The 27,558-nt window shown below is 40.3% G+C and overlaps 1 protein-coding gene and 1 long non-coding RNA gene across 11 annotated transcripts in view; one reads left to right on the forward strand and one right to left on the reverse strand.

The window, feature by feature from the left end:
- The window catches only part of LOC310670124 (contactin-4), a 506,424-nt gene that overhangs the window by 226,935 nt on the left and 251,931 nt on the right, over window positions 1-27,558 (forward strand). For 6 of the 10 annotated variants that reach the window (XM_083424806.1, XM_083424811.1, XM_083424807.1 and 3 more), the window contains one exon: window positions 23,134-23,274. The exons of the other annotated variants lie outside the window; for them this stretch is intronic. In XM_083424806.1, coding sequence (XP_083280932.1) covers window positions 23,220-23,274 — 55 coding nt within the window. In that variant the 5' untranslated portion in view covers window positions 23,134-23,219. The remainder of the gene's footprint in view (window positions 1-23,133; window positions 23,275-27,558) is intronic. 10 annotated transcript variants of the gene reach the window in all.
- On the reverse strand, window positions 6,020-21,304 carry LOC310671073. Its single transcript, XR_014507748.1, has 6 exons — window positions 21,189-21,304; window positions 14,688-14,843; window positions 11,740-11,870; window positions 10,036-10,112; window positions 7,491-7,646; window positions 6,020-7,013 (listed from the first exon to the last, which is right to left on the reverse strand). It is a non-coding gene; the product is annotated as an uncharacterized lncRNA (long non-coding RNA).

A 27,558-nucleotide genomic window follows, 5' to 3' on the forward strand; every position in this document is an offset into this window, starting at 1 on the left:
TTGAAACCAATGGTATCACATTCTTTGTTCCTGTGCTTGTGCCCTGCTTAAGCTACAAACATGCTTGGTCGCTTTGAGCAAGTCATTTCCCCCCATTTATAAATTGGGACGCGGGTTGTGCTGTGGGTTAAACCACAGAGCCTAGGACTTGCCGATCAGAAGGTTGGCGGTTCGAATCCCTGCGACGGGGTGAGCTCCCGTTGCTCAGTCCCAGCTCCTGTCCACCTAGCAGTTCAAAAGCACTCTTCAGTGCAAGTAGATAAATAGGTAGCGCCCCAGCGGGAAGGTAAACGGCATTTCCGTGCACTGGTCTGGTTCGCCAGAAGCGGCTTAGTCATGCTGGCCACATGACCAGCTGTACGCCGGCTGCCTCGGCCAATAAAGCGAGATGAGCACCGCAACCCCAGAGTCGGTCCCGACTGGACCTCATGGTCAGGGGTCCCTTTACCTTTATAAAACAAGAATAACTGATTTGATTTCTCCCAAACTTTTCTGCTTGCCTTTTGTTCTTTTTTTTTTGCTGTTTGATTTTCACCCTCTCCCAATGAAGGCAAATCTGAGAGAACAAGAAAGGCAGGAGGCTTGACTGGGACTTTCTGAATCTAGCAAGATAAAGTGATGCTGGTGTGAATGCAAATCAATGACAGTGACTCTCTCCTTGTAGGGAGTATGGAGGAAGGGAAGGCTAGACGAAAACAGTTCTGCAGGATGTGACTGTCTGAGCCACTGGCATCTAGAAGTCCTTATTAATGTGATACCTTGTTAAATAGCAAACATATGAACTGATTCATATTTGCTGGAAGCAGTAGTTCAGCCTGCATGGTTGTTGTTGTTTAGTCATTTAGTCGTGTCCGACTCTTCGTGACCCCATGGACCAGAGCACGCCAGGTACTTATTCAGATGCTAATTGGTAGATGAACTAACCTTTTAGTGGTAAAAGTGAACCAAACTCGTCTTGTCAAAGTTGTAAAACAAATTGCAACTTGCCACCTCATTGGAAACTCTCAAAAAGTGTGTAGAGTACAGAATAAGGTTAAGCCATGATTTGAACATGTGTTGGGTATTTCATAAACACACACACACACACACACACACACTTTGCATTGGTCAAATTTCCAATTGGTGGAATGTTCTCCTCAGGGAGGTTTGGCTGGTGCCTTCATTATATACCTTTAGGCACCAGACAAAAATGTTCCTCTTCAACTTCCAATGTGGCTGTGAAGCAAGAGATCATAACTTTCCATTTTAGATTAATCACAACTTAATGCTACATTGAATCACTAAACATAATCATGGTTAATGAAAAACAAGACAGCTTAAAGTGTGGTTTGAAGCAGACTTGTTTAACTAACCATAGTTAAGATTAACCACATTTTTTCCTTGTTTGGATGCCACAACAAACTGCATTCTAAAACAGAATCAAAGGCTTCAAAACTCCTCCTCATGACTGTGCTGGAAGTGGAGGAGGAAGTGCATGAGTTCAGCGCTTGCTGTGGCTTGTCCTTGTAACTCTCAACTACGGTTTAGCGTCACATGCAGACACAGCCATTATTCAGAGCAGCACGTATGTTAATTATTGCAAGTTTTTACAACACTTTATTTGGACAGTGGTACTTTGGCCACAAATGGTCGTTGAGCAGAGAATATCTGGTAGGCTCATGTTGTGCCTCTGAATATCTGAGACAGGTTCACGTAGAGTCACACAGGACAGGGAATACTCTACAGGTTCAGAAGAGATCCCTTGGCATTCCATTGCTGATAGGAACATAGGAAGCTGCCTTTCAGACTATTGGTATATCTAGCTCATAGGAACATAAGAGTGCTACTGGATCAGGCCAAAGGTTCTTCTAGTTCAGCTTTTTGGGAAACTTGAAAGCAGGACCTGAGTGCAATAGCACTCTCCCCAGTTATGATTCCCAGCCACTGGTATTCAGAGGCAAACTGCCTCTGACAGTGGAAATAAAACATAGCTGTGCTGTACTGAAAACCTTATCCTCCATGAACTTGTCTAATACTCTTTTGAAGGGTCCAAGTTGGTGGCCATCATTACCTAATGGGGAAAGAAGTTCTTTCTTTTTTCTATTCTGAATCTTCTAATATTCAGCTTTACTGTATGGCCTTAAGTTAAGAAAGGTAGAAATAATAATAATCTTTCCACTTTCTCCACACCATGCAAAGTCTTATACCTCTTACCATGTACCACTTTTATTTACATCTTCCCCTGATAGTTTCTACATTTTGTAATTCACATCATTGTTTATTAGTGATATTATGACAATCTCAGTTGATTAAAAAAAAAACCATTTCTACTAAAGATCTAAATATCCACTTTCCCTGAGGCATTTTTCACAAACGCTGGAAGGCCTTTTTGTATGTGGGGGAGAAATAAGATCTGTGATTCAAAAGCTCATTCCTCCTGTCCCATTGTTTCTTTGATGTCAACTGTTGGCTTTCTTCCACTCTGGAGCATGTGTAGCTGGGAACAGAAGCAAGACAGTGGCCTGGTTAGAGCCGGGTCAAACTTCCTGTCTCAGTTTGGATTGATCAGGGTCTTTCCAAACCATTTTTTGTTTCGTTTGTTTGAAGAATTCTTGGAATTATTTATGTAGAATTCTTTCAACTTTCTCTGCAGTTCAGAAAGACTTGGCCTGCAGGAGCCCTTCTGCTGGTGCCAGGGTGACTTGCCAGTTATGTCTTCTTCTGCCTTTCCTAAACTTACTAAGTTGCTGGGGGCAGGGGAGGGAGAAGAATAAACACCAGCCAAGACATATGGCCATAGCTCGTCCTAAGTGATAACATTCTGCAGGGATTGTGCCAGAACATTTTAGACATAGCTGTCAATTTTTCCCTTTTCTTGCGAGGAATCCTATTCGGAATAAGGGAATTTCCCTTTTAAAAAAAAGGGAAAGGTTGACAGCTATGATTTTAGATCCTCCACTGCAGACTTCAACTCTGGGACTTTTTTAACTGTGTCTGTTAAAACAGGAATAATTTTTTTTAATGACACTTCCCAGAGTTCCCACCTTCATTGCAATAGTTTAGAAGTGCTTTGGGCTTCACCATTGTTCACTGTTTTCCATCCTCTTCTCCAATTCAGTAGGTTAAGAGAAAGAGGGAAGAAGGATGGAAACTGGCAGATCAGAGGGCTAAAGCCAAACCATTACATGCTGAGGCAAAATTCGACTGGGGCTTAGGCTCACATCATAATGGTCTTACACCAGGCATGGCCAAACTTGGCCCTCCAGATGTTTTGGGACTACAACTCCCATCATCCCTAGCTAACAGGGCCAGTGGTCAGGGATGATTGTAGTTGTAGTCCTAAAACATCTGGAGGGCCGGGTTTGGCCATGCCTGTCTTACACACTCCATAACAAATTTCAGAAATATGATTGAAGGTAGTAATAAATTTTTCTAAGCTGTGCAATGTACTTTTTTTTTTTTTTTACAATCTCTGAAATAAGTCTATGAAGCATGTGGCACAAACAGAATTCTATATTGCATCATGAATTGTTTGTCGGCTGTGATTACCTCCATAACCTGTGCTCTACCACTTCTGAGTAATCAATATATCTTAATGTTGCAAATTACTGAAAGCAAACAATTTATTTTATTGCACATGGGGTAACTTGTGAATTCATGAAATTGTGTTATTTCGTGTTGTCACATCTCTTCAGTCATTCAGTGTTACGTTTTGAGATAGTGAAGTGGACTGATAACTTCTCAGGTGCAGTTCAAATAGTGTGCCATTCATTCAGAGAGTGTCATTAAAGTTTCTGCACTGCATGTTGGGCAACTGTGAAGTTTGGAGGTTGCTTACTATTTGTTTTGCATGGAGAATATGTACACCAACAATGCATTTTTTGGCAATGGGTAGCGCTGGCATAGACATTCTCTAGATCATACAGTAAAGTGAAATGCCCATGTTTCTGTGTTATGGAGCACTAACAGAAAAAGGCAATTGTTGTTCACCTCCATGAGGATGATGTACTGTTTCTATACAATCTTAATTTTCATCATTTAAGAACCGCAGTTGATTAACAGTTCTATCCAAAAGTCATCTTAGGTGTGCCTTCGCTATACACTTCAGGTGTCTCAGAACTGGAAAACTGTGACTTAAAGTTTGTTGCAATTAATTATTTCTACATTAATTCTTTGATTTATTGCCTCTTTTGTCCTTTCTGTGTTCTTGTCATGCTTTTGTGTACTTTATGTACACACAAAGAGCCACACAACAACAAATGAAGGGGGTAAAGGGACACTGGCAAATAATAACACGGGGGGGGGGGGAACAAAACAAGAAATCCCAGCTCACTGTTTGAAATGACAAGATGGAGTACGTATTCCAGTGTAAATTCTAATCCAGGTTACTGTCACGTTCCAAGGACAATGTTCTTTGTGTGCCTGACTAGGGACTTTATGATGAACTTGTTACATATTTAATGACAATTTGGATTTCACGGTTAACAGTAAGAGCTGTTCAATATTGGAATAGACAGCCTCAGGAACTGGTGGACTCTCCTTTCATGGGAGCATTTAACCAGTGGGTGGACAAGAATCTGTTGCATGCTGTAGTTGCACCCTGCATTGTTGAAGAACTAGCTCTTCATGAGACTCTTAATCTCAGGGTTGTGGGTTTGAGCCCCACATTGGGCAAAAGATTCCTGTGTTGCAAGCTGTTGGACTAGATGACACTTGTGTTTCCTTCCAACTCTGCAATTCTATGATTCTATGACTTCCAAGACCCGGCCCATATGATATGCTGTAATTTGTGCATGCTTCAATTGTGCAATGTGTTTATTGGGGGGGGGGGTGTTTAATTGTTTCTGCTCTGCGTCATGTACAAAATGCATGAGCTTGCTAGAAAGTTTTCAGAGCATTCTGAAGCTCTCAGTAAAAATGTTTATTTCTCCTCTCTGGAACAATGCATATTTCATTGCTGTTAAGTGACAACTTGGAAGCTGGGGAGTGACATTTAACTTCTTTCTGCTATGGTGACACGATGACAGCTGTCGTAGGAAGGAGAAAGATACAATGATTAAAATTCTTTCGATAAAGGCATGCTCACTTTTACAGCTTAATGGAAATCACTTCCTAGTGAAAAAGTCTGGACCACTAAGTATTTTGAGTCAACAAATTGTGTGCTGTCTATGTTTGAGGGAATTAATCTTTCTTTAAACTTTCAATAAACCTATCATTATAGCAAGGGGAATATTAGTTATTATTTGAGCCTGCCTATGAAGATTTACTACCATGAAGTGCTTAGATTTGGGTGAGGTTTTTGTGGTTATGGTGTATGAAACATGAATAGTAAACATATTATTATACAAAGCAAAATCACTCCAAGCAATAACTAATTTAGCACCAGGTGAGGTTTTTAGTCCTGATATTTTACTTCTGGACATGTCTTTGATAGGCCTCTGTTGCTGAAACGTGAAGTTATTTACTTAAATTTCGGTTGTCAAGATTCAGGTGTGATATAAAATAATTCTATTCTGATACAATAGTCATTATTTTTGCCTGTCTCTCTCTCTCACTTACTCTTTCACACCCACACACCCACAAGGTTCATGCAACAGGCTGAAGTTCTGTGTGTACTACTGCCCCAATCAGATATAGTTTGCTCATTAATCTGTCCCAAGCCTAGTGTTGCCAGACTAACAAAGCCAGATGAAAACCACCCTCATTTTCAACTTGGGTGTCTAGCAGATTGACCCTTTTGAGTGTAGGTTACTGTTGGAGAGAGGTTTGGAAGAGAGATTCCTACTCTCCAGTAGGAGAGTTAAGTGCAGTGGTGATTGCTACCAAGCATATTAAAACTTGGTTAGGGTTAGATCTGTCCTCATCCACCTTTAAATAAACATTCTCCATGAAAATGCTTAGGCTAGAATAAATCACAGACACTTAGCTTCACAAATAAGTGAATATTTTACTCACAGTTTCCAGAAGTTACAGCAAACAAGTGATCATCCATTAGGAGTAGGAAAAAGATGATGAAAAAGGTTCTAAATGATTTAAAAAGAGAAAAAAGTACTAGGTTTCCTTACAAAAAGATCATTCAGTATTTGGATTAGCAAAGATGCAGGCTATAAAATCTCATTTTAAAGAGAGTCAATTCACTTCCATGAAGGAGAAAAAGACTGAGAATGGAGGAGGAAGCAGAACCTGCTAGGCCATACTCACACTGGTAACTTGAGCTCAGGAACCAGGTTAACCCTTTCATGCACACAAGTTTGAGTCAGCAACTTCTTTTAGAACAGCCAGAGATTCTGATGCAATGGAACTTGGCAAGTGAAGAAGAAAGATGCCTGTGTACTAAAGACTCATAATAAGTGATACCCTAAAACAGGGCTCTACTGAAATCCATGACTTGGTAGATTGCATCTCAGGGTGTATGAGAAAGTTGGAGGTGATTCCTTTTTTTTTGCTTAGCCTTTTGTATTCAGTTTGGTATGTTGAAGGCTACAACTGAGTACAATGCCTGTGAGTTTTGAGGTGTGGTGCTCCTTAACTGAGGGTTCCTTAACAGGTGAATATTTCATGTCAATTGTTTCTTTTTACCTGTTATGTTTATATCACACATGGAAACCATGGCAGGAATGTGTATTTAGCCATTTAATTACAGTTCATTGCATAAATTGAAAGATTGGGTACTATAAGGTGTGCACCTCCATGGTACTACTACTTTAGTATATTTGGAGTATATTGTGTGACAGCATAATGTTTCGTGTGATTTCCATTGGTCCAGCTGAAGCTGATCTTGATTTCTCACTGCCTTTTTGGAACTATAGTTTGAGGCTAAAGGAGCTGGATATGACTCTACTAACTGAAGGCTGAAAGTTAGCCAGTGGAAAAGAAATGTGGGGGAGAGGGGGGTGGAACAAAAGAAGAAAACCGTTGCCTCTTGAGCTGTGGGAGATGATTTGACAGTTGGCTTCTCAGAGAGATATTTAGCTGGAATCGATGTTAGGGGATGTTAAGTTGGTTGGTCCTTTTTGCAGTGATAATAAATATACCTAAAGCAAAGAATAGAAAAGGGGGGAACATACATGATTCAAGTCACATATATCGTGTTCTCCATAATTTTTCAAGCCTGTAGCCCTCAGCCTTGTAACACATTATATAGCAATTTAAGGAAATGGAGTATCTTGTGTTACCAGAGGGTTGTTGGGGGTTTTCTTTTCAGAGGATTTGTCACCAGCAAAGGATCATTCACTTGCAAAATGATTTTGACTGAGTTGATGTGAGGCTTGGGCTGTTAAAAGTCAGTTGCTGCAAATTAAATAATCCACTACTCAAAGTACCTAAGTAAAATAATGTGGGCCAGTGTGTCTAGATGATGTGGACACATGGGGGGGGGAGGGGGAGATAAAACTTCCTGTTACTCCTATCTACCGTACTTCTGCTCTGTGAACTAATTCCTAGTCCTGGGAAACAAATTTTAAATTTTGTCTGCTTCATTAATATTTTCTTCAGGCAGGAAAGATACTTACCATTCAGTAGCTCATAAATATCCTTTATTTAATGTCTTTCTTCTTTAGAATAAAGAGAAGTGATCCAGCAGTATTACAGCTGCTTTGCAGCAAGTAATCTGTTCATTCTGGTTTAGCCATCTAGAAACCTGTAGTTTCTTCCCGGATACCGTAAGCCTGGAATTTAAATGGGGATTACGTTCTAGGGATTGCGCTTAAAGCTGAAACCACATAGAGTCGAAACACATCAGGTTCAATGGCGGGAGAGCCAAAGTCATTATTGTTGGCATCCATCTGCCTTGAAAACCAATGGAGTGTGCCTCCAGGCATGGAGTCAAATCACTGTGTTAGCAGCACCAAAGTGAAATCCCTGGGGCACAAGCCTAGGCAGTGTATATGGAGGTCCTGGACTGCCCAGACGACCAGACCGCCCTCCAGCTTCTGTGATGTGGTCCAAAGGAAAGCAGAACAATACGTTTGGCACTAACTTGGTTGCCGGAAGAAGGTGCAAAAGGTGCCGTCCAGCTGTCTTAGGGACTCCACTCCGGATTTGTGTAGGGTCTACTCCTTAGCCTTTTCTTCTCCCAACCCCCCCCCCCCCCAAGGCAGCAGAGGATTAGGAGCATAGTTTTCCTTCTTCTAGATGGGCTACCTTCCCAGGTTGACAAGCCCCATCTGCTCCTCACTTCTACAGCATGTGCAGAAACCTCCTTCTTGACCATTGGACCCCACTATTGATCTTGTTTGCTCAATCCGCTGGTGCCTTTTTTCCACATGCAGGGGAAGATCAGTCAGCCAGTTGAAGCCATTCCCAGTGTGGGGCTGCTGCCTCATGCTGATAGCTTTTAGGAGCCGCAGCCGAGTGCAGAGTGGGGACCAAAGGTGGACAAACTACTCCAGAAGGAGTCTATTACCCCCTCTCGTAACACTCCATTAGTTAATAGTTTACTTTTATATAATATCTCATAGAGCAGCAACATCTAGCATCTAGCATTGACTTGCATTTGTTAAATAGTGCTCTTTGGCTATCATGGAACCAACAACAGAGAGTTTTCAAACCACCTTGTAGTTCAGTGCTTTTTAGTAGAAACAAGACAAACCCATTCAAGTGGTAGGTCTTAAATGCTGAGGTATGAAGTGAAAATGTACATATGAAAAAAATCTTTTTTAGTTGATGGCTAAATGCTGCTTGAACTGGAATAATTTCTCTTAAGCAAAAACCAAGCATGCAAATGCTTTAAACGGACAGAATTTGGAACTGTATAGTACATTACCTATGAAATGTATAGTTAATGTAACTTCCAATTTTCACATGTAAATATGATACATGGTATATGTTTATATTACAGTGCTTGTATATTAACATACAAAAATAAATTAAAATCCTAATCACATTGCTAAAATGTAGCTTCAGAATTATAATCCAATCTGTTTTCCTTCTGTTTAATCCCTTGCAAAGGCCATTTTCTTCCCCCTCTTTTGCTGCTGAGGCTTATTAGTGTCTCATTTCTCTCTTTATTTTCATTTTCCTCCTCCTTCCCCTGCGTATATTTTTATCCCTGGGCCAATATCTTTCTCTCCCCCACAGGTTTCTATTTTGCTTCTAGGTTTCCCTTTAACAGTCTCCACTTCCTGTCTCATTTGCTTACTCCTGTCTTCTCTAATATTGATTCCTGCTCATGCTGCGCAGTCACTCCTAATGATTTTTGACATTTTTAAGGGCAGAATGCTTCCTTGCACACTCCATCATGATTCTCCCCTGGCAGATACAAGTAACTCCCACTGAAGTCAGTGAGAGTTATTTGTAATCCTGGAAGGGGAGAGAAACACTAACCCTCAAAGATGGCTCCAGGGGTATTAGTCACATTGGACTGGTGCTTAAAGGACTAAGAAAGCTGTCTCCCATCAATGAGTGGAGTAAAATGGTGAATGAAGCTCTTCATACCCAAGGTTTGTCTAATCCACTTGTTTGGGGATGGGAGGAATTTTTCCCCAAATGAGATTAGCTCTCCACCCCCCAACCCTCAAACCCATCCCTGAGATAGAGCATGTTTCTTGGTCATTTGCTGTTGGGTGCCTCAACTTACTTGCTTAATATTTCTTTTAAAAATTGCTTATTCATCTAGCTAAGAGATATCTGGGTGCTTAACAATACTCATAATGTTGTTCCTTATACTAATCATGTCTTTGTCTTTTTATGTGGCCCCTTTTTCTGTATTTAAGAGTTATAGATGAGTTTTGATTTTGAGAGCATTCTCTTGATTTTGTGAGAATTAGTTTGAAGTATACTGGTGCTCTTTTACACTAGCTGACTAGTCCTTTACTCCTCTTGTATCTGTGAAAGTCATGCAATGGAAGAAAATGAAATGGAAGATTAATTTCCTGTTTTTTGGTGGTGGTGGTGGCGGCTCTGTCCACTTGAACAAAGGAACATAAATGAATGCCTTATACCAAGTCACATCATATGTTCATCTAACCCAGCACTATCTAATCTCAATGTCAGCAGGTCCCCATTGTCTTGGGCAGAGTGAGATATTTCCCTTCCACACTATCTGAAATCCCTTACCTGATGATGCTTTTGATTGAACCTGTGACCTTCTGCATACAAAATTGGTCCTTTGCTGTTGGATGTATATCTCTTCTCTATTTAAAAAAAAAAAGAGAAAACACATAAGGGCTATGTACACACAACACTTTATTCTAGACTCAATGGAGTCCTTGTTTTTTTCTCCGTAGTCTGCACACAAAATCAAGATTTATTGCATATGTTTGTGCTTCTTGAGAAACTGGTTTGAATTCAAACTAAAAGCTGATTGCAGATTGATTCTGCCTTACCCAGCAGTGTGTCTATTTGAAAACACAGGTGGTCCTGGCAGTGGGGGATGTATATCCAAACCTGTCCAATGGTGCTGTGGGTGGGCATGTACCAAGATCACAACCACTGCTTCTTTCTTCATTCACATGGGGCATGTGCAGGGAGGAAAAGGCATGGGTAACCCAATTAAGGGGATAATTTTCAGACACATGTCAAGTAACCTCACCAACTCTGGTTGATGACAGGGTCCAGAATCAAAGTAGGTAAGTAGTGTGTTGAGGACAAGTATGAACACTTTCAGATTGAGAAAATTACATTTTTGGGTCTGCAAACAGGTTACTGGAGAGATTATTTTGTGCACTTCAGATCATCCCACATGACACCCCCTGCAGGAATCTTTCTGGTATTACCTGGGGTTGATGTTGCTTTTGCAGGTGTTTCCTCTCATTTGCATGCCACAGCTGACTGCTGAATACTTTAGCAGCTTGATAGCCTCTGGCTAGGAGAAAGAGCTTTCTGCAGTCTTACTGCTTGCTTTCCAGCAGGAGCCAGCATTTAGTGTGAGGCTGAGTTTATACAACTATAATTCACTTCTTGGGAAATAAAAAAGGGTGGGAGGGCTGGTATCAATAATGCCACAAAATCCACATACTTAAGATGTGCTATTTCATTCATGCTTTCAAGCCTTCTGATAGGATATTGTAAACATGCAGGGTTTTTATATCAGTTTTAAGCTAAATAATGCCTTCCATAAATTGAATGCAATGCAATTTCTTTGCTTTTATTTTCAGTTATATTCAGCAATTCAGGGAAGTTACTGAGAAAGGGGACAGCGACAGAATGAAAACATTTGCTCTATAGAATTAATCAGTTAGGTATCATATAATTGTATGGCTGGTGGATTTTGGGTTTTTTGGTGTTTGCTGAATGTTCACAGCAACCAAATTACATTTGTCAAACTGAGAACTAAACTGGATGTTGCATGGGAAATTATGATTGGATTTTTCCACACAATGTAGTTCTTCTAAAAGAAGCAAAAATAAAATGTTATCTTTAAAAAGTGCACAGGGGGTGGAGGACTAGATCAAATCAGATCCCTAATTAGCCCCCTTCTGGTGGGCTAGCTTTGACAGGTGGGCAGGACCACCCATCTGTCCACCACCTGATGTCATCAGGATGCCAGGTGATGGACACCTATCAAAGTTCACAGAGGTTAACCTCAATACTCAATTAGTTCAATATTCTTGATGTGGGGCTGCCCTTAAGGTTAGTCTGGAAGCTTCAGTTTGTGCAAAAAGGGGCAGGTGGGAGTGGAATAGACTATCACTAGTATATAAAACTAGGGCTGAACAATCTACACTAGCTGCAAATATTTCTCTGGACCAAAAATAAAGTTTTAGCAATGTATGAGGCCTGAAACAATTCAACACCAGGTTGTTTGAAAGATAATCTCACCCCCTATATACTTGTTTGACAGCTGTGCTCATCAGAGGAATCTCTTCCAATGGTGCCTAGGACATCTGCTCCACGACAAGTCAAAACCCGACCTTTAGCATTGCAATACCAGTTGTATAGAAATTTCCACCCTGCACAAATTAGACAGGCACCAATCATATTGGTCTCTTTGTGCCTATTACATATCTAGACAAGCCTTTCCAGAGAGATGGTCACAGCCATGCTTCTTATCTATTTTCAAGCATTAAATTACATATACTTTCTGAACATCACTTTGAATTTTCTGGAATATAAAGGGAATAATACATTCCATAAGGAAATAAAATAAATAACCACCTTCTTGGATGAGTGCCAAAATTGTTGGAGAAGGCTTACTGCACACCCAGGGCGCACTACAATAAACAGTGGATTCAGCATTTCAGGTCTTAAATTTTAAATGTCATCATGTGCAGTTTTCTCTGTGGGCAGGTGAGCACTACTGCTGCAGTGATTTTCATATGGGGAATCCAGACAAAGTACAATAAGCATTTTCACTGTGTCTGCCCATTTAGGTTTTCCAAATCTATTCTTACACTCTCCAAGGGGGTTCTTATTTAATGCCAGGGAAACCACTTCAGTGTCTTAAAGTTAGCGAAGTAGTCAAGTAGTCACGAGGAAGAAAACCTTGGTAACAATAGTCATACATTGGTAAGAAGAGTAGTCACCATTGTGAAGGAAGGTGATAGAAGAGCTGGTTTTGCTTGCCACATAAATGAGGCTTATAGTTCTCTCAACATGAAATGAATTATCAATTACCTTGCAGGGTCCTGAGATGACCATGATAAAAGAAATGAGCAACAATAATAATTAATTAATTACTTAAATTGATTAAATATTAATTAAAATATTAATAGGTTGCAAATAAAATTGCCGAGCCAAATAAGTGTGTATATCTACACACAAATAGAGAAGATATATAAGTACTTTGCCTTTTAAAAAAATGTTTACAACATAATACTTGCTTTGTTGGGTTTGTTTACAAATCTGTATCCTATTATATTGGTTTTTCACTGTTAAGAACTAGGTTATGGCCATTAAAAGATCTGTACTTTTCCAAAACTGCTTTATCCTTGGTTTTCATCCTCTGATAGGGTAGTCACACAGTTGGGATAAGAAGAGAACAGATAGAATGGTTCCCTGATAATGGTCTGCATTATGAATCAAGTGAAATTCTATGTGGCGACGTGGGTGGTACTGTGGTCTAAACCACAGAGCCTAGGGCTTGCCGATCAAAAGGTTGGTGGTTCGAATCTCAGCGACAGGGTGAGCTCCCATTCTTCAGTCCCTGCCCTGCCAACCTAGCAGTTCGAAAGCACATCAAAGTGCAAGTAGATAAATAGGTACCGCTCCGGCAGGAAGGTGAACCATGTTTCCGTGCGCTGCTCATAGCTGTCAACTTTCGGATTTGAAAATAAGGGATCAGCAGCCTCACCTGTCCCGGAGACAGTCTACAGGATATTTAACAATCCGGGATAGCAGCGAGAAACGGCGCTGAAATAAGGGAATTTCCCGCCAAAAAAGGGAAGGTTGACAGCTATGGCGCTGCTGTGGTTCGCCAGAAGCGGCTTAGTCATGCTGGCCACATAACCCGGAAGCTGTCTGCGGACAAATGTTGGCTCCCTCGGCCTGTAAAGCGAGATGAGTGCCGCAACTCCAGAGTCGCCCTCAACTGGACTTAACTGTCAGGGGTTCCTTTACCTTACCTAAATATAAAATGGTAAGTTTGAAGAAGTAGGAGGACCTATAGGGCAAACTTCCCTCTAAAAAAAGTTGTCTCAATGAGGCTTCAGCATTCCCAGAAGCTACTGAATTAAGAGTAACAGCTGGCAAGCCATTCTATACTAACTTCTTAAAAAAATTTGGAGCTTCCCACTGACATCAGGTGAGCTGTTGCTTTTTCAAAACCTGTTGCTCAGCACCTGTAGATCATTTGTTTTGCATTTTGAAAGTGGAAAGATTAGTAGCTTTGTGGTTTGGTATACACCAAATGAGCATTACCCACTTACAGGGCTGAAGTAAAGCCCAATTTTAAATTAAGCTGATTATTTGTATCCTCATCAACCACTTACAATTGCTTGACTGCTCCTTGTATTTACTTGTCTGTATTATTTGATCCCTCCAGAATGTTTTTAAAAGAACAAATGCTAATAGTTTTACAACCATCTGCCGAAGATAAAAAAATAAATACAGGATAAACTGAATATTCACGGTATGGCATTTGTTGTTAATAAAAACTTTGATTTCCAACCAGATGCTGCTTGAAAGAAATAATAAAATCCCCAAAGGAAATGAGCTTGGATGCTAACAAGTTTAGTCGTTGATCTGTTTTGAACATAATACTTAACTGTGATAAGCTGAGGAAGTTTATCAGAAGGGAAGGGGAGTCTTTATAGCCCGAGGCTTCTTCCCATAATGCTAACCATAGTTTAGTGTTGCAGCTGAAAAAAGGCCAGTGTGAGGACTGACGCTCACATGGATGAATGCTAGGACGTGAGAAACACTACTGTATGTGATTTGACTATACGTGAATAGGATTTAATGAGTCTATATTACATTTAGGTAGTGTAGTAGTGGAGCATAGCTTGCCAGCTTTCTTTCGTCTTAAGATTATACAATCTGATTCATGTATTTAAGTTGTTTACGCATTTTCTCTTCCCAACCCTGCCTCATGTGTGGAATCACATAAAGAACATGACTGTGAAATCTGGGCAGTAAATGGATATATCATGGATATATCATTAAGCAGTATCTTTTCACTCTTGATACCCCCCCCCCCCATGCAGTTTCATACATGGGACATGAATGGGGGGAAAGTGTATGTGGAGAAAATAAGCCACTAGGTCATGTGTGAATTGGCATAATCCTCTACATATCTACTCCGAAATAAGTTTGAGTTTGATCACACTTACTTGCTTTTGAGTGTGTATATAACTGCAGTCTTAGATCTGAAGTGTCTCTACACCACCTTCAATAAACCTGGTGTTCTCTTCTGCATATAGTCACATTGAAGTTAAGCCACAGATTAAATACTGTCTATCGACAGACACACAGACACCATTTGTAAGCTGTCTAGAGAATTGTAATGATGAGTAGCCATGCAAATTTAAAAATTCTTTCTAGTCTGGCATATTGAACATTCCAAACACAGAGCGGTCTTGATGCTAAAGTTTCACCATAGAAATAAAAATAAACAAAGTGTAAAATAATGTCACCTGGCTGGTGGAAAAGGTTAATACATTGCTTTCAACAGTGACAGCTTTTAATGAAAAATAATTTATGTAATTTGAAATTGGATAAATGTGTGTATGTTGTTTCCTCCCGTGATTTTCTTTCATTCACTAAACCGCTTATCATTTTTATTTTCTGATCAAAGAAAGCAAAATTCTTCAAATCTACTGTTACATATTTTCAATGACCACAGCACACATCAGGACTTTTCATTAAACTATATATATTTGTATGGACTTCGTTGACATTTGCTTAAATTACAAACTACTGAGTCAGATTAACACTCCCAACACTGAACAATTTTGTAGTCATAGTAATAGTATGTTTTCGATGTAGATTTGTTTGATGACCTAAATTAGCAGACTATGTTCAGTCCAGCCCAAAATGAATTAAAGCTGATACTGTATAAATTCTTCCACAGCTGAATAGTGCACAATGGATATGCCAAAGGATGCTGGGAGATAAATTCCAACAATTTACTTCTAGTCCCAATTGCTCTGGGAAGCCTATTTTCTCAGTAAGAGAAAATACACAGCTTTCTAGATGCTATTAGTTTGAAAAATTAAGGGTGGATGTCTTTTTGTGTGAGGCAAGTGGAACGTTAATGGCATCACAGGAGTAATAAAGAACTAAGCTCCTAACCTTATGTTTGAAAAGTCTGGGGTTGAAGGCAAAAGCTGTTCACTTAAAGAATGGACAGTGTGAAGCAGCCTTGAAAGATAGTATCTGTAGGCTAGGAGAAAGGCAGTTAAATAATCAGATAATATAAGCTACAGAGAAATGGGCCTTTCAGTCTTTGTAGAAATGTGAACTCTTAACCAAACAATGAAAAATATTTGAACTATGAGCACAGTATTTCTAGGTTAGAAATCCGCTCCAGGCAAAGAACGAGATGAGATTAGTAGCTGGTCGGAAATGTATTTACTTACTTATTAGCATTGTTAATTCATTTATAACCTGCATTTAGCTTGAAAGAATATACACAGATACAGAACAGCTAACAGTGTAAAGTTTAAACCAATATAAGTTATATCAGTTATAAATAAGTGTTTTTGTGTTAATGGTTTGATGCATTACTGATTTACTGGTTGTATACATACTACTCTGTTTTTTGTAAACCACAATAATTTAAATGTGTGTGTGTGTTACAGTAGCCTTCTATTCCTCTAAAAATTGGGGGAAGCGTTAACAATCAGTAGCAGTTCTATTTAGCTGATTGCAACTTGTGACTAGGACTTTACATTTGTTAATGTGCTGGAAGCTGCCCAGAGTGGCTGGGGAAACCCAGCCAGATGGGTGGGGGATAAATGATACAATTATTACCATTATCGTTGTGGTTGTAAACGGAGGCATTTGTGAGGGCGTTTAGTGAGGGAGTTTGAGGGAGAGTCCCGGGGTGCTGTCTCACAGTAGACATAGGATCAGGATGTTGTGCAAAACTACTCCTGAAGCAAATGCCTGGCTGGAAAAGAAGGAACAGCAGCTTGAGGCCTGCCTAGTCACACTTCCACCTACTGAGAAAGAAGAAGGAGAGAAGGTGGAACTGCTCAACACCTACTTTGCCTTTGTCTTCACCCAAAAACAACAATGCTGCAGCTGCTGTATCGGCTACCTAAGTTGCCACCGTGTAATTTGCAAAACACTGTGGCAAGGGCTTTTTAATCAAGGAATTAATGTCTAAGCAGACCAGGAATTACTTAATAAAATAGCATACTCATATGAACTAGTATAGTTTATCTAATGCTACCCAGGAATGAGCAGAACAGACTTCCACTCATGCACTAGGACTGAACCCTCATCTGTTCATCCCTGCAACCCCCTCAAAATCTGCTCTGGAGGGTTGGAGGGAAGTCTGAAGCAGCTTTTACAGGCTTGGGGGTGGGCTTATTGGAGAGGAGAGGAATCTGTCAGATTTTCAGATTTGTTTTTGAGGAACTTGGAAGAGACAAAATAACAAATATATGTACAGAGCCCACTGTCTCTTCTGTGATGTTTAGTCTCTCATTTTGTTTAGATTGTGATTGAGTTTCATGGCAACTGATGGTGGATGTGCTGCAGCGAAATGGGACCTTCTGTACACCACAGAGAGAAGAGGCCTGACAAGTATGAATCGCTAGGCTGAGATGGGCTCTTGCTTTGTTATTGTGTGTGACTTCAGTGTAGCAGCAAAATGAAATCACGTCCTAGTCTGACAAGGAGATACCCAATAACTCAATATGTGCTTCAGCTATTTAAATTCCATTTATCCCACACTGTGAACATTATGCATAATAGCCTCATTTGACAAAGTAACTTCGTACAGTAGGCTGCTTGCATATAAGTATTCTGCATGGTGCTTATCATATCAAAGGCTTTTACGTATATGTCATTCTCATGACATATAAGGAAGATGTGAGACATTTCATGATCTGGCATGTTTTCTGGAAGAATGAGTGGTGAGTTGAGTTCATTTGTTGATCCCACTATCTTGCGTCTATAACTCTTCTTCTTGTAACTGCTTTCCCTCTTCTTATTTCCTCTGCTTTCACTTGTAACATAAATAAGGTTTCTGAAATACTTCTGAAATATTTCTGAAATACTACGTTTGCATAAGTTTCATTGGGAATATATCACTAAATGCCTCCTTGAAGACTAAATTAATGTCAGGTAATTCCTTTTACAAGGACTGGGTGCTATATATAGTGTATCATGTTTTGCAGGGAAGTTAGGGGTACTGTACATATTTCATGAAAACTATGCAAGTATCAAGCTTTCAAAGTGTGTAGCTCAAAAAAGAAGAAGCTGAAAATGGAGATCCATGTTCTGCAAGAAAGATATTAGTGCTTTTAATAGTACACTTCCTTACTAAGTACACCTGTTGAATTAATTATTTAAATGCATGACATACAGTTCATTTTCCAAGGAACTCAGTGCAAAACGGGTCAACTAGTTCCCCTATGATTCCAGTAGCAGAACTTTGGGAAGCAGTAGTGTGGAATAAAGGCAATAGTTCCTTCTTTGGTAAGACCATTTAGGTTGGAGTTATTTCTTCTAGGATAAAATTAAGTGGTCTATGTTAAGTACTATGTTAAGTATGGTGAAGACGTATCGTTATTGGCCCAGTAGTGGGTGGCATATGAGAAGGGCTTGGTAGGGTGGGAAGGCAAACCTGGACACTAATTCTTAAAAGTTCTTGTAATGACCACCCCAAATAGATAAAATCCAATGAGAGGAGGATCCAAAAGTTGTTGGAAGAGCTGCTGGAGACTGCATACACAGTATATCTTTAAAGTACATTCCCGCCTCCTAAAGTATTTGTGGGGTTGTAGTTTATCCCTTACAGAGCTACAAAGACAGTAAGAGGGAGGAGTCTGTTGGAGCTCAACTTTCAGTACAGTGGAAAACGGTGCATTAGCATTTAGTACAGGTAACTCTGGAAATTGAATTGGCCATAGTGACATGAAACACTTTCAATGGGTGCTTCTGGTGTACCAGCTACGGACTTTTCTAGGCAGTGATGGCCAGGCTGTCATGTCTGAATTTCTGCAATGCATTGTACATGGAACATCCCTGAGGCCTCAGTTATTACAAAATAACACTGCTAGACTTAAAACAATTGCACTAGTAATCCATGAGCGTTAGTAGCCACCTTTCAATGGGGTCAAGTACACTACAGTTTGCTTCTTCCGTTGTGCAATCTAGAGTGAAGCTTCAGGGGCATGCAGAGAGTGTTAGCTGAATTAAGCACGTTGGTACAAGAGGCTTCCGTATTATAACAACAACAGCAAAGTTGTTAAGGATGAGCGCAACTAATTTTATTTTAGTGATCTCCTGTATGCACTCTTGTTATACTTTTATAGGATTAAACAGAATCAATCATTTTTAAGTTGAAACTGAATTCATTGTGCTGCAACAGTCTTTAATCACCCTAGGTTTACTTGGAAGTAAGTTATATTGTTGGGATTTGGTTCCATGTTGGCATGTTAATGATTGAAGACATGCCGCCTAATCCTGCACATAATTTCCACTGAGTTACTCTGAAGGAAGAGTGCAAAGTATTGCAACATTACTCTGACAAACAGCCATTACACTCGGTTTTAGAGTTGTTTTTTATGCTCATCTTTAGCTTGACTTTTATTTAGGTGATTAAAATGCCAGTCGTTGCCTGGCATGCACAACATACATCATTAATGGTGATTTATTTTGGCATTTAACAGAATTGGCACACAGTAGCACACCAGTGGGCAGAAGAAAAACAAACGTGAGGCAATTCCCAAAGAAGCCTATTCTTGTTTGCCTCTCTTTTGATATGGCTCTGAGTTACTTTATAAAACATACTTTTTATGGGATGCCAGGAGAAATTGACAGTACAAGCAATAGGACTTTATATGCAAACATCTTCATGGCAGACTGATTTGTTTTCCTTCTGAATGGGAAAAATGGAATTGCTTTTTAGTCATCAAAGCAACACATAGGTTCAACAATTTGTTTTCCAAAGGTTCTGAGTACCCATAGCAGTGTATTTCATTTGCTGAGAGCCTTTGAAAAAGAGCCCCTAAACACTTTTTCAACAATGCCCATGTTGCTTCTTCCTTGCCTTATCATGCTCAGAGTTCTTACAGTCAACTTTTTCTATCAAAATCCAATTACGAACAAAGGTGCCTTTCAAAACAATTTGCCACAGCTGGATGGAATCGCCAAAAAGAAAAGTTAGAAAAGCATCAGCACAAATGTGAGAACAGCATTAGATTCAAATTGTATTTATATATCATTTTTCTCCATCTCTTCAGGTCACTTGAAACTATGCAGATTTTCTTTTCCTTTTTTTTCCTTTTTAATAAGGCAAACATTTACTTTATATGTTTGGTGCCATTTAGAGTCTGCATTTTTTGTGTGCTTATACATTGCAGAAATTAGAAGAAGGGCAGAATGCATGTATTAAATTGGGGCTTTTTGGAAATTATTGAACATACAGAAAATGTAGCTATGGATCGTATACAACAAAACTGTCCCTGTTCACCTGCACAATGGTATTTGCTTTCCATCTTCTCTATCCCCACTTCCCCAAACTGTTCTGGGGGTTCCTGTATATGAGTTTTTGAAGTGGGGCACAAAGACTGGAGTAGAAAATGAAGTCCCATAGCTGAAACAGAAGTGTTAAGGGGACGACCTTTGGATAACCGTATAGTAAAGATTTTCCTTCCTGGCATGTGTAGCAGTTTTAAGGAGAGTCAGTATGCTTTAGGAGAAGCAGTATTTGAAATACAAAAAAATAAAGTACATGCACCAATTACAAGTTACATGAAATGCATAATTGCATTTTTTTTTTATGTCTCTTTTGGCTTTTAACCGAGAGCGGGGTAGATCAGGATTGGGGCTGCACATGGTACACAACCTGTTTTTCTGCAGCACAGTCTCAATAATCCCTCTCCCCCACAAAATGCTGTTTGCTAAAGGAACGAGACTGTTTAAAAGAAACACACAGCTCTGAAGGTAAATTCGAAATCAGTAAATACAGTTTGTTTTTCACAAGAAAAACAGTAACAGCCATAGAGGCCACAAACATAATCTAGCGCAGCCCCTTGCAATGCAGGAAGCTTTTCCCCAACATGGGGCTCAAACCCATGATCCTGAGATTAAGAGTCTCATGCTCTACCAACTGAGCTACCCCAGGATGTATTTAACATTACATGTAGTTTTAACTCTATGAAACTGTGATAACAGTTGGGAATGTCACTTCTCAAGATAATGGTATCCACTCTGGGCTTTACTGCGAACTTGAGGCTGTTTGAGTCCAATATTTCAGGACTCAAATATTGTCATATTGTTCTGATGACATTCATACCCGTCAACTGTCCCGGTAAAAACGGGTGATTTCGGGCTGCACTTTTTCAGGCAGGGCACCCCAAATGTGTGTTTTTGGGTGCTGCACCTGAAAAAGCACAGCTCGAAACAGAGTGATCTCACATGGCAGTGCGGACCTGGAGGATGGGCCTCCTTCCCCCCCCACTCCTAGCTCCTTCTCCCTTTACACCTGACCAAACAGCTCTTCATTTATACATCACCTATCCCTTTGCCTATCCACTCACAGCTTTCCCCAAACCCCTCTGTCTTACCCCAAGCCACCCCCTTCCCTTATAGCTCACCCCAGTCCCTTTTTAAAGCAGGCGGAAGATGCTCCCATTCCCCTAAAAACAGCTCACCTGGGCTACCTTCCACCTGTGCTACTGGCTTGCCTGCCAGCCTTCTCTTCTGTTCTGATGCCAAAGTTGCCATGGTTGCTTATTGGCAGAGCCTTGAACAGCATAGGAACCACAGGAGACTGGGAGAGACAATTTAGCCATTTCCCCACCACCACCCTAGTCCTGATGAAATTTCTTCCCCAAGATTGGGCTACGATTGGCTTCCTTTCTGATAAACATAGATTGAGGGTAGGGGTAGTTAATTGGAACCATCATAGATGGAAAAAGTTAAACTCCCCCTCACCACCCACATGGTTCCTATGTTGTTGCTTACATTTGCTTAAAAGGGGAGCTTTAATTTCATCAGCACAATTAATGTATATGGCCCTAAAACCTGGTGCATCCTTGAACTATCCTTTAAAGATACGAGGCAGGAGCTGCTGAACATTGCATAGCAGAATCTTTGACATGCTCCTTGTCCAATTAATAATGTTTGCTGTAATCATTTGCCTTAAAATGCTATCCATTTCCATTGATCAACACTTTTCTACTTATCTGCAGTCAGCTTAATCACCGAACGTGTCAGAATTGTGGAATATATTCCAATTACTCCCTTCAAGTAACATCTGCAGATCAGATGATAGGGATTATTAGTCTTCTCAGCACATTGAACCTGACTTTATTAGAAACTGAACAATTTTAACTTACAAAAGCAGGCAGGGACCTCTAATGATACCACTTCAGTTTCTATTAGGCATGCCGTTTGTCTTGTAAACTTGAAGGCTCCTTAACTTCCAGACATCAGAAAGATGAATAAATGATGAGAACATATGATTAGATGGCTTTATTTATTTTTAATCTAAAAATGCCTGGCATAGATACTTGAAGAGATGTGTGTGTGTGTTTAATGTGTGTGTGTGTGTGTGTGTGTGTGTGTGCACGCGCGCAAAACATTGTGGAACTAGTTCTCTAAAACTACTTAAAGTACAAAGGTGAAGGGAGGCTGTTTGAATTTCTATTAGATTGAGCGGAGCTTAGATTAAGAATACTGAAGCAAGTCTGATAGAACCCTTTCGTTGAAGCCCAAATAGCAGAGAAGTTGCTTTAAAAAGGGGAGGGGTGCAGAATGGAGTCGTGCTTTGCTGAAAATAAATTACCTCCAGTCAAATGGCTAAAAGAGTTTAAGTGGTTTGCCAACTTGGTGACCCCCCTCCCCCAGCTGCTCCAGAGGTCTGCAAGGAAGACAACACACTGTCATGCGGGAGATTTGAGTTACAGTGCAGCAATTAATCTCGGGCTATCTGTGCTGCTGGATGGCCGTGAGCAATGGGGAGGCTGTGCCCTAGCTCCCTGGGCAAAAAGGGATGTCTTGCTCTCCTCTAATGGCTCACCCTGACTTTGTATACAGAAGGGCATTTATCATCTCCACAGGGACCCGTAGGTTGCCCTTATTACCATTTCACTTGCTGCGATGTGAGCAAGTTCAAAGTTGTCAAGGGATAAAGTAGAGGATGACAAACACTTAGTGGGCTGCCATCTTCAAGGTGTTTTGTACAATTAACTAAATAATAATTACTAGATTAGTGAGCTGGCAGTGAGGTTAATACGGCTTGTGTAAGGCTGCGGAAATAAGATGACAGAGTGGGAAGATCTAATATCTAACTCAGAAGAGCTTTTTCCTCACAACTTGTAGGCTTTCTTTTAACTTAAAGTCTTTCTGTCACAGCCTCTCTCTCTCTCTCTCTCTCTCACACACACACACACACGTTAAAATATAGTATTATATCTAAAGGGTATGATTTATTTATTTTTACCTGCCTCACCGACTTAAAAATAACAGCTTCTCTGCATTCCTTCGGGTGCGAATTTATTTTAGATCATATGGAAAGGCAGAGAATCTCAAAGAACATACGGAGCTGTAATCCTGAATCTCATAGTAATGATATTTCTCTTTGTATCCCTACAGATTAAAGATTGTATAAAACTTAAACGAAGCAGCATTCTAATCATTACATATTGGAGTTGGGCCTCCTTTGACCTCAGAAACTGAAAATGAGGTTGCTATGGGAACTGCTCGTACTGCAATCATTCATGTTGTGCCTTGCAGGTAAAGTGTCATTTTTAAAACTTTTCCCCCTTCCTTTATTTCTTATTTTAAAATGCCACTGTAATATTATACATTAATTCAAAAGGGCATTGAATTTCATACGCCCATGATAAAGTAGCGAATAAAGCTGCCCTTCTTGGCTTGTATTTAACTAGACTATACTGATGTTCTTAACCTCCTCTTTTAATATTGGTAGTACCTTCCATACCTAGGTTCAAGCTACTTTAACCTGTTCCATTTTGCAACATTTTTCATTCAGAGTGGTTAGTTGACAAGAAGCTACTTTCCTCCTCTTTCATGTAAAGCATTTAATGTTCAATTGAGCCCTCTATTGAGGTGGCAGGTCCCCCACTTGTGAGAAGTGGTTCAGTTACAAACTGAATGCTCTTAAGAAATGACTCAAATGTGTGTGAATGTAGAACTCCGGTACTTGTATCACTACATTGTGCTATAGCTTTATTGTTGCCCTAGGCCAGGTATGGCCAAACTTGGCCCTCCAGCTGTTTTGGGACTACAACTCCCATCATTGCTAGCTAACAGGACCAGTGGTCAGGGATGATGGGAATTGTAGTCCCAAAACAGCTGGAGGGCCAAGTTTGGCCATGCCTGCCCCTTCATTTCTTTCCTTCCGCTTTCAATCTACTTTCTGAAGCAGATAAAAGTTTTGCTAAAGAAGGATGTATTATGGATGCTGTATGATTTTTAAAATGTGTGAGGGGCGTCTTGTGATCTAGTCATTTACATTCTACAAGGCCTATCAAGATTTAAAAATCTGCTAAATCAAACCAGTGCTCTGTGCATCATAGTCCAGTTTCTTTGCCAACAACCTGAGCAGTTACTTTGCAAACTGTTTTGTTCTAAAAGTTGGAAATTTGCAACAGCATAGGTCCTTTCCAGTGTAAAGTCTGTCCAAGTACATCAGTTAGTGCTTTGGGCACAGCTTTGGCATGTGGTGACCATTCAGAATCACTTCACTTCACTATGAACAAAGGTCTATGTGAAATCTACTTTCTAAATGGTCAAATGGTTTTGCATAGCAAATCCCGACCTGACTTCTTTTTAAAAGAAGGTAGCATATTTGTAATCACCGTGATAACGTCTCTCATTTTTCAATTATGCTTTAACATAATAGAAGCATTGTTGTTTTTCTGAAAACTACTGTTTTATTTTTTAAAACCACATTATTTTATCTTCTATACATGCGACTGTCAGTTGGGAAAGGGATGGGTCTAGCTCTCTTGATTATTATGATTTTGTGTGAATTGAAAAGGAGATCAGGAGCTTAAATTTTTTCTTATAGGGTCCAAAATAGCAAAAAAAAAGCAGTAGTCTTGGGAGTTTCATCTGGGATTTCAGGATAAAACCTCAAAGTGTTGCTCCTTTGAAATTTGATGCAGGGTAATGTGGTAAGAATTCACCTCTACACCACCTTATTTGTTACCCAGGTGACGAGCAACCACCTTTTGAATAAACCACAGAACCAAGGAAACTATCTTCAAGTCCAGCATGCAGATTTAGGGACCCAGCATTTATTATAGCTATTGCAATAGGACGGAGCTCACTCAACTCAACATGCTAGTTGAGAAGGTCTGCCCTGAGGCACTTCAAAACAAAAGCTTATATAGTAGTTCAAACACAGCAAACAAAGAGTCATAAAACATCTTCACATACATCAGGAAAGGTTACAAGTCATGAGAAGTAAAACATGCATGGCTCCATACTGGTATCTTCACCCCTGCAGTTACCTTGGAGTGGCCCCAGTGTGCCAAGACCATTTTAGGTATCGGATGTCTGGTGTTACCCTGGCAACCTAGCCTTCAGTGAGGGAAGAGCATCATAAAATCCTCTTCCTGGGTCTCAGATAGCTTCAAGGATAGCTGATTTACACTGTGGTGCTAAAACATCCTGTCATTTGTACCACTTTCAGGGGTAGATAAGGAGAGATGGAATGCAGCGTGTAAGAGGGGGAGACTCACAAATGCAGAACACACAAAAATCAAGCTTAATACATTCTAAAATGTTAAATGCAGTTACAGTGAACCACTGAAACATTATTAAAATAATAAAAATATACCTAGGGTCTCTACTTCCTATATCAGTGAGCAGTTGAACTGTGGGAACTCTGGGAGTTTGCTTGTTTCCTGTTTTCTCTTGAAATTTTTGTAAATAAAACAACAACAAAGCAAAAACAAAACAAAAAACTATTGCCAATTTACACACACACTTTTTCGGTAAACATGGGGGACACTTTGCCCCAGAAGATAGGAAAGAGTGACTTGGCTGTGGCGAAACTGGCACACCAGGTGCAGAATTAGCAGAGTGGAGCCATAGAAAGCCTGGCTCTTCCCCCGAAATCCTCTCTTTTGCCCTTGGGCTCAGCACCCACCCGCCTGCCCACTATGTAATATAGGTTGAACAGGCTGCTGCTTAGCAGGGCTGTGCAGGAATTATTTTGTCTGTTGCCTCAGACTGGAAAAGTTGCTGGTGGCTATGTGTGTGTGTGTGTGTGTGTGTGTGTGTGTGTGTGTTTAACATGAGTGTGAAGCTGGCTACAGAGTGATTGCTAGCGTAGGATAGGTTAGCAGGTGCAAAGTATATTTAAAGAGAAGAAAAATAAAAAACACATGTTGACAGACATCCTGAGCCATCTGTTAGGTCTAGCGAGGCTTCCTTGAAGTTCCTTCAAAAGCTGCTAGGCTAGAAAGGACAGGACCTCCACTTGCTGCTTGCCCAACTCATTCATACAAAAGTGTGAGGCCCAAGTGGTTATGATTTGGCAAGCCCTCGTTGGCATGTTAATGTGAGGGTTGTGAGGAAGCTCCTCTACCTTGGTCAGAAAGGGGAGCACATGGAAGGCAGGTAGTTAGTTATGTTGGGCTGCAACCTGTTGCAGATCCCTTAAAATTCATTCAAGTATTCTTGCCCAGTGTGAGATTCAAGAGGTTCCAGACCCACTTACCTAGCAAATCCACACACTGCCACCCTCCTCCTTTTGTTCCCTGGGGCTCCTCAGGTGTAAGGAGGGCAGGTGGTGGCATTTTTAGTTAATGGCATGGTAGCAAAATGGCCTTGACCAGCCCTGCCCACCAGGAATCGGAAGTGATATCGTGCAAGCATATATTTTCTAAAGTGAAAATTAGTCCAAGCTTATGAGACCTATCTGCTCTAAATATGCTGACGAGATGGCTGTGTTAGCATCATGATGTGCACAAGTAGGAAAAAGGGGAAGCAAGCCTCAAGTTCACTTGCTTACCTCATCCCTTCTGTGTAGCCAGGAGGAAGACCTTAGAAGGTTTCTGTCAAAGCAACAGTGAGTCTTGTGGCATCTGAAAAACTAACAAATTTATTATGGTATGCTTGAAGTATTATCCTGAGTAGCAGCTGCACATATACTCAGGGTAACATTCCGTGCAGCTGATAAAGTGGACTGTAGTCCTTGAAGGCTTACGATATAATAAATTTGTTAGTCTTTAAAGTGCCACAAGACACTTCGTAGCTTTTGCTGCAACAGACCAAAACGGCTAGTGCTCTGGGGAAATATTTTTTTTTATCAGTTTCTAGGTAGTTTATCACTGAATGTGGACAGTTTGAAAACAAGGCAACATCAAAACATGTTTAAACATAGTTAGACTAAACCACTATCCCCAGCTGAAGGAATCAACAGGCTTCGTTTAAAGGAAATGGAAAGTTAAAACATCCCAAGTACAGTGGTACCTCGGGTTACATACGCTTCAGGTTACATACGCTTCAGGTTACAGCCTCCGCTAACCCAGAAATATTACCTCAGGTTAAGAACTTTGCTTCAGGATGAGAACAGAAATCGTGCTCCGGCGGCACGGCAGCAGCAGGAGGAGAATTAAGTACTTAACCTGAGGTACCACTGTACTCCATCTGGCTTATATGTGGAAGGTACACAAGCTTGTGCATGCTGCACTCAAAACATGGTTTAGTGTGACATGCAAACATAGTCTGTACGATTGTCAGGGAGAAAGGAGGAGGAGAAGAAATCCAATTACTTAAAAACACATCTGTACTGTCATTTAGTCTACTAGAATCTAGGTTATTTATTTATTTTTTCATAAGTCTTCTAGGATCTCACATTTGCAGACTTCCAATATTGTTGGTTCACCAGATTTTATTCAGAAAGAGCTATTTGCTAAACCTGTCAAGCAAAATTGAATGTCTGCTTTTCGTTCATAATGAAAGTGAATATACACACGTGACATTTCCGAGGAAATGGATCCCTGAGCTATAGCTTGTCATATAATTTTATGATAATGCTTT

Source organism: Podarcis tiliguerta (genome assembly GCF_965153285.1).
Source record: "Podarcis tiliguerta genome assembly, chromosome: 2".
In the NCBI taxonomy this organism is placed as follows: domain Eukaryota; kingdom Metazoa; phylum Chordata; class Lepidosauria; order Squamata; family Lacertidae; genus Podarcis; species Podarcis tiliguerta.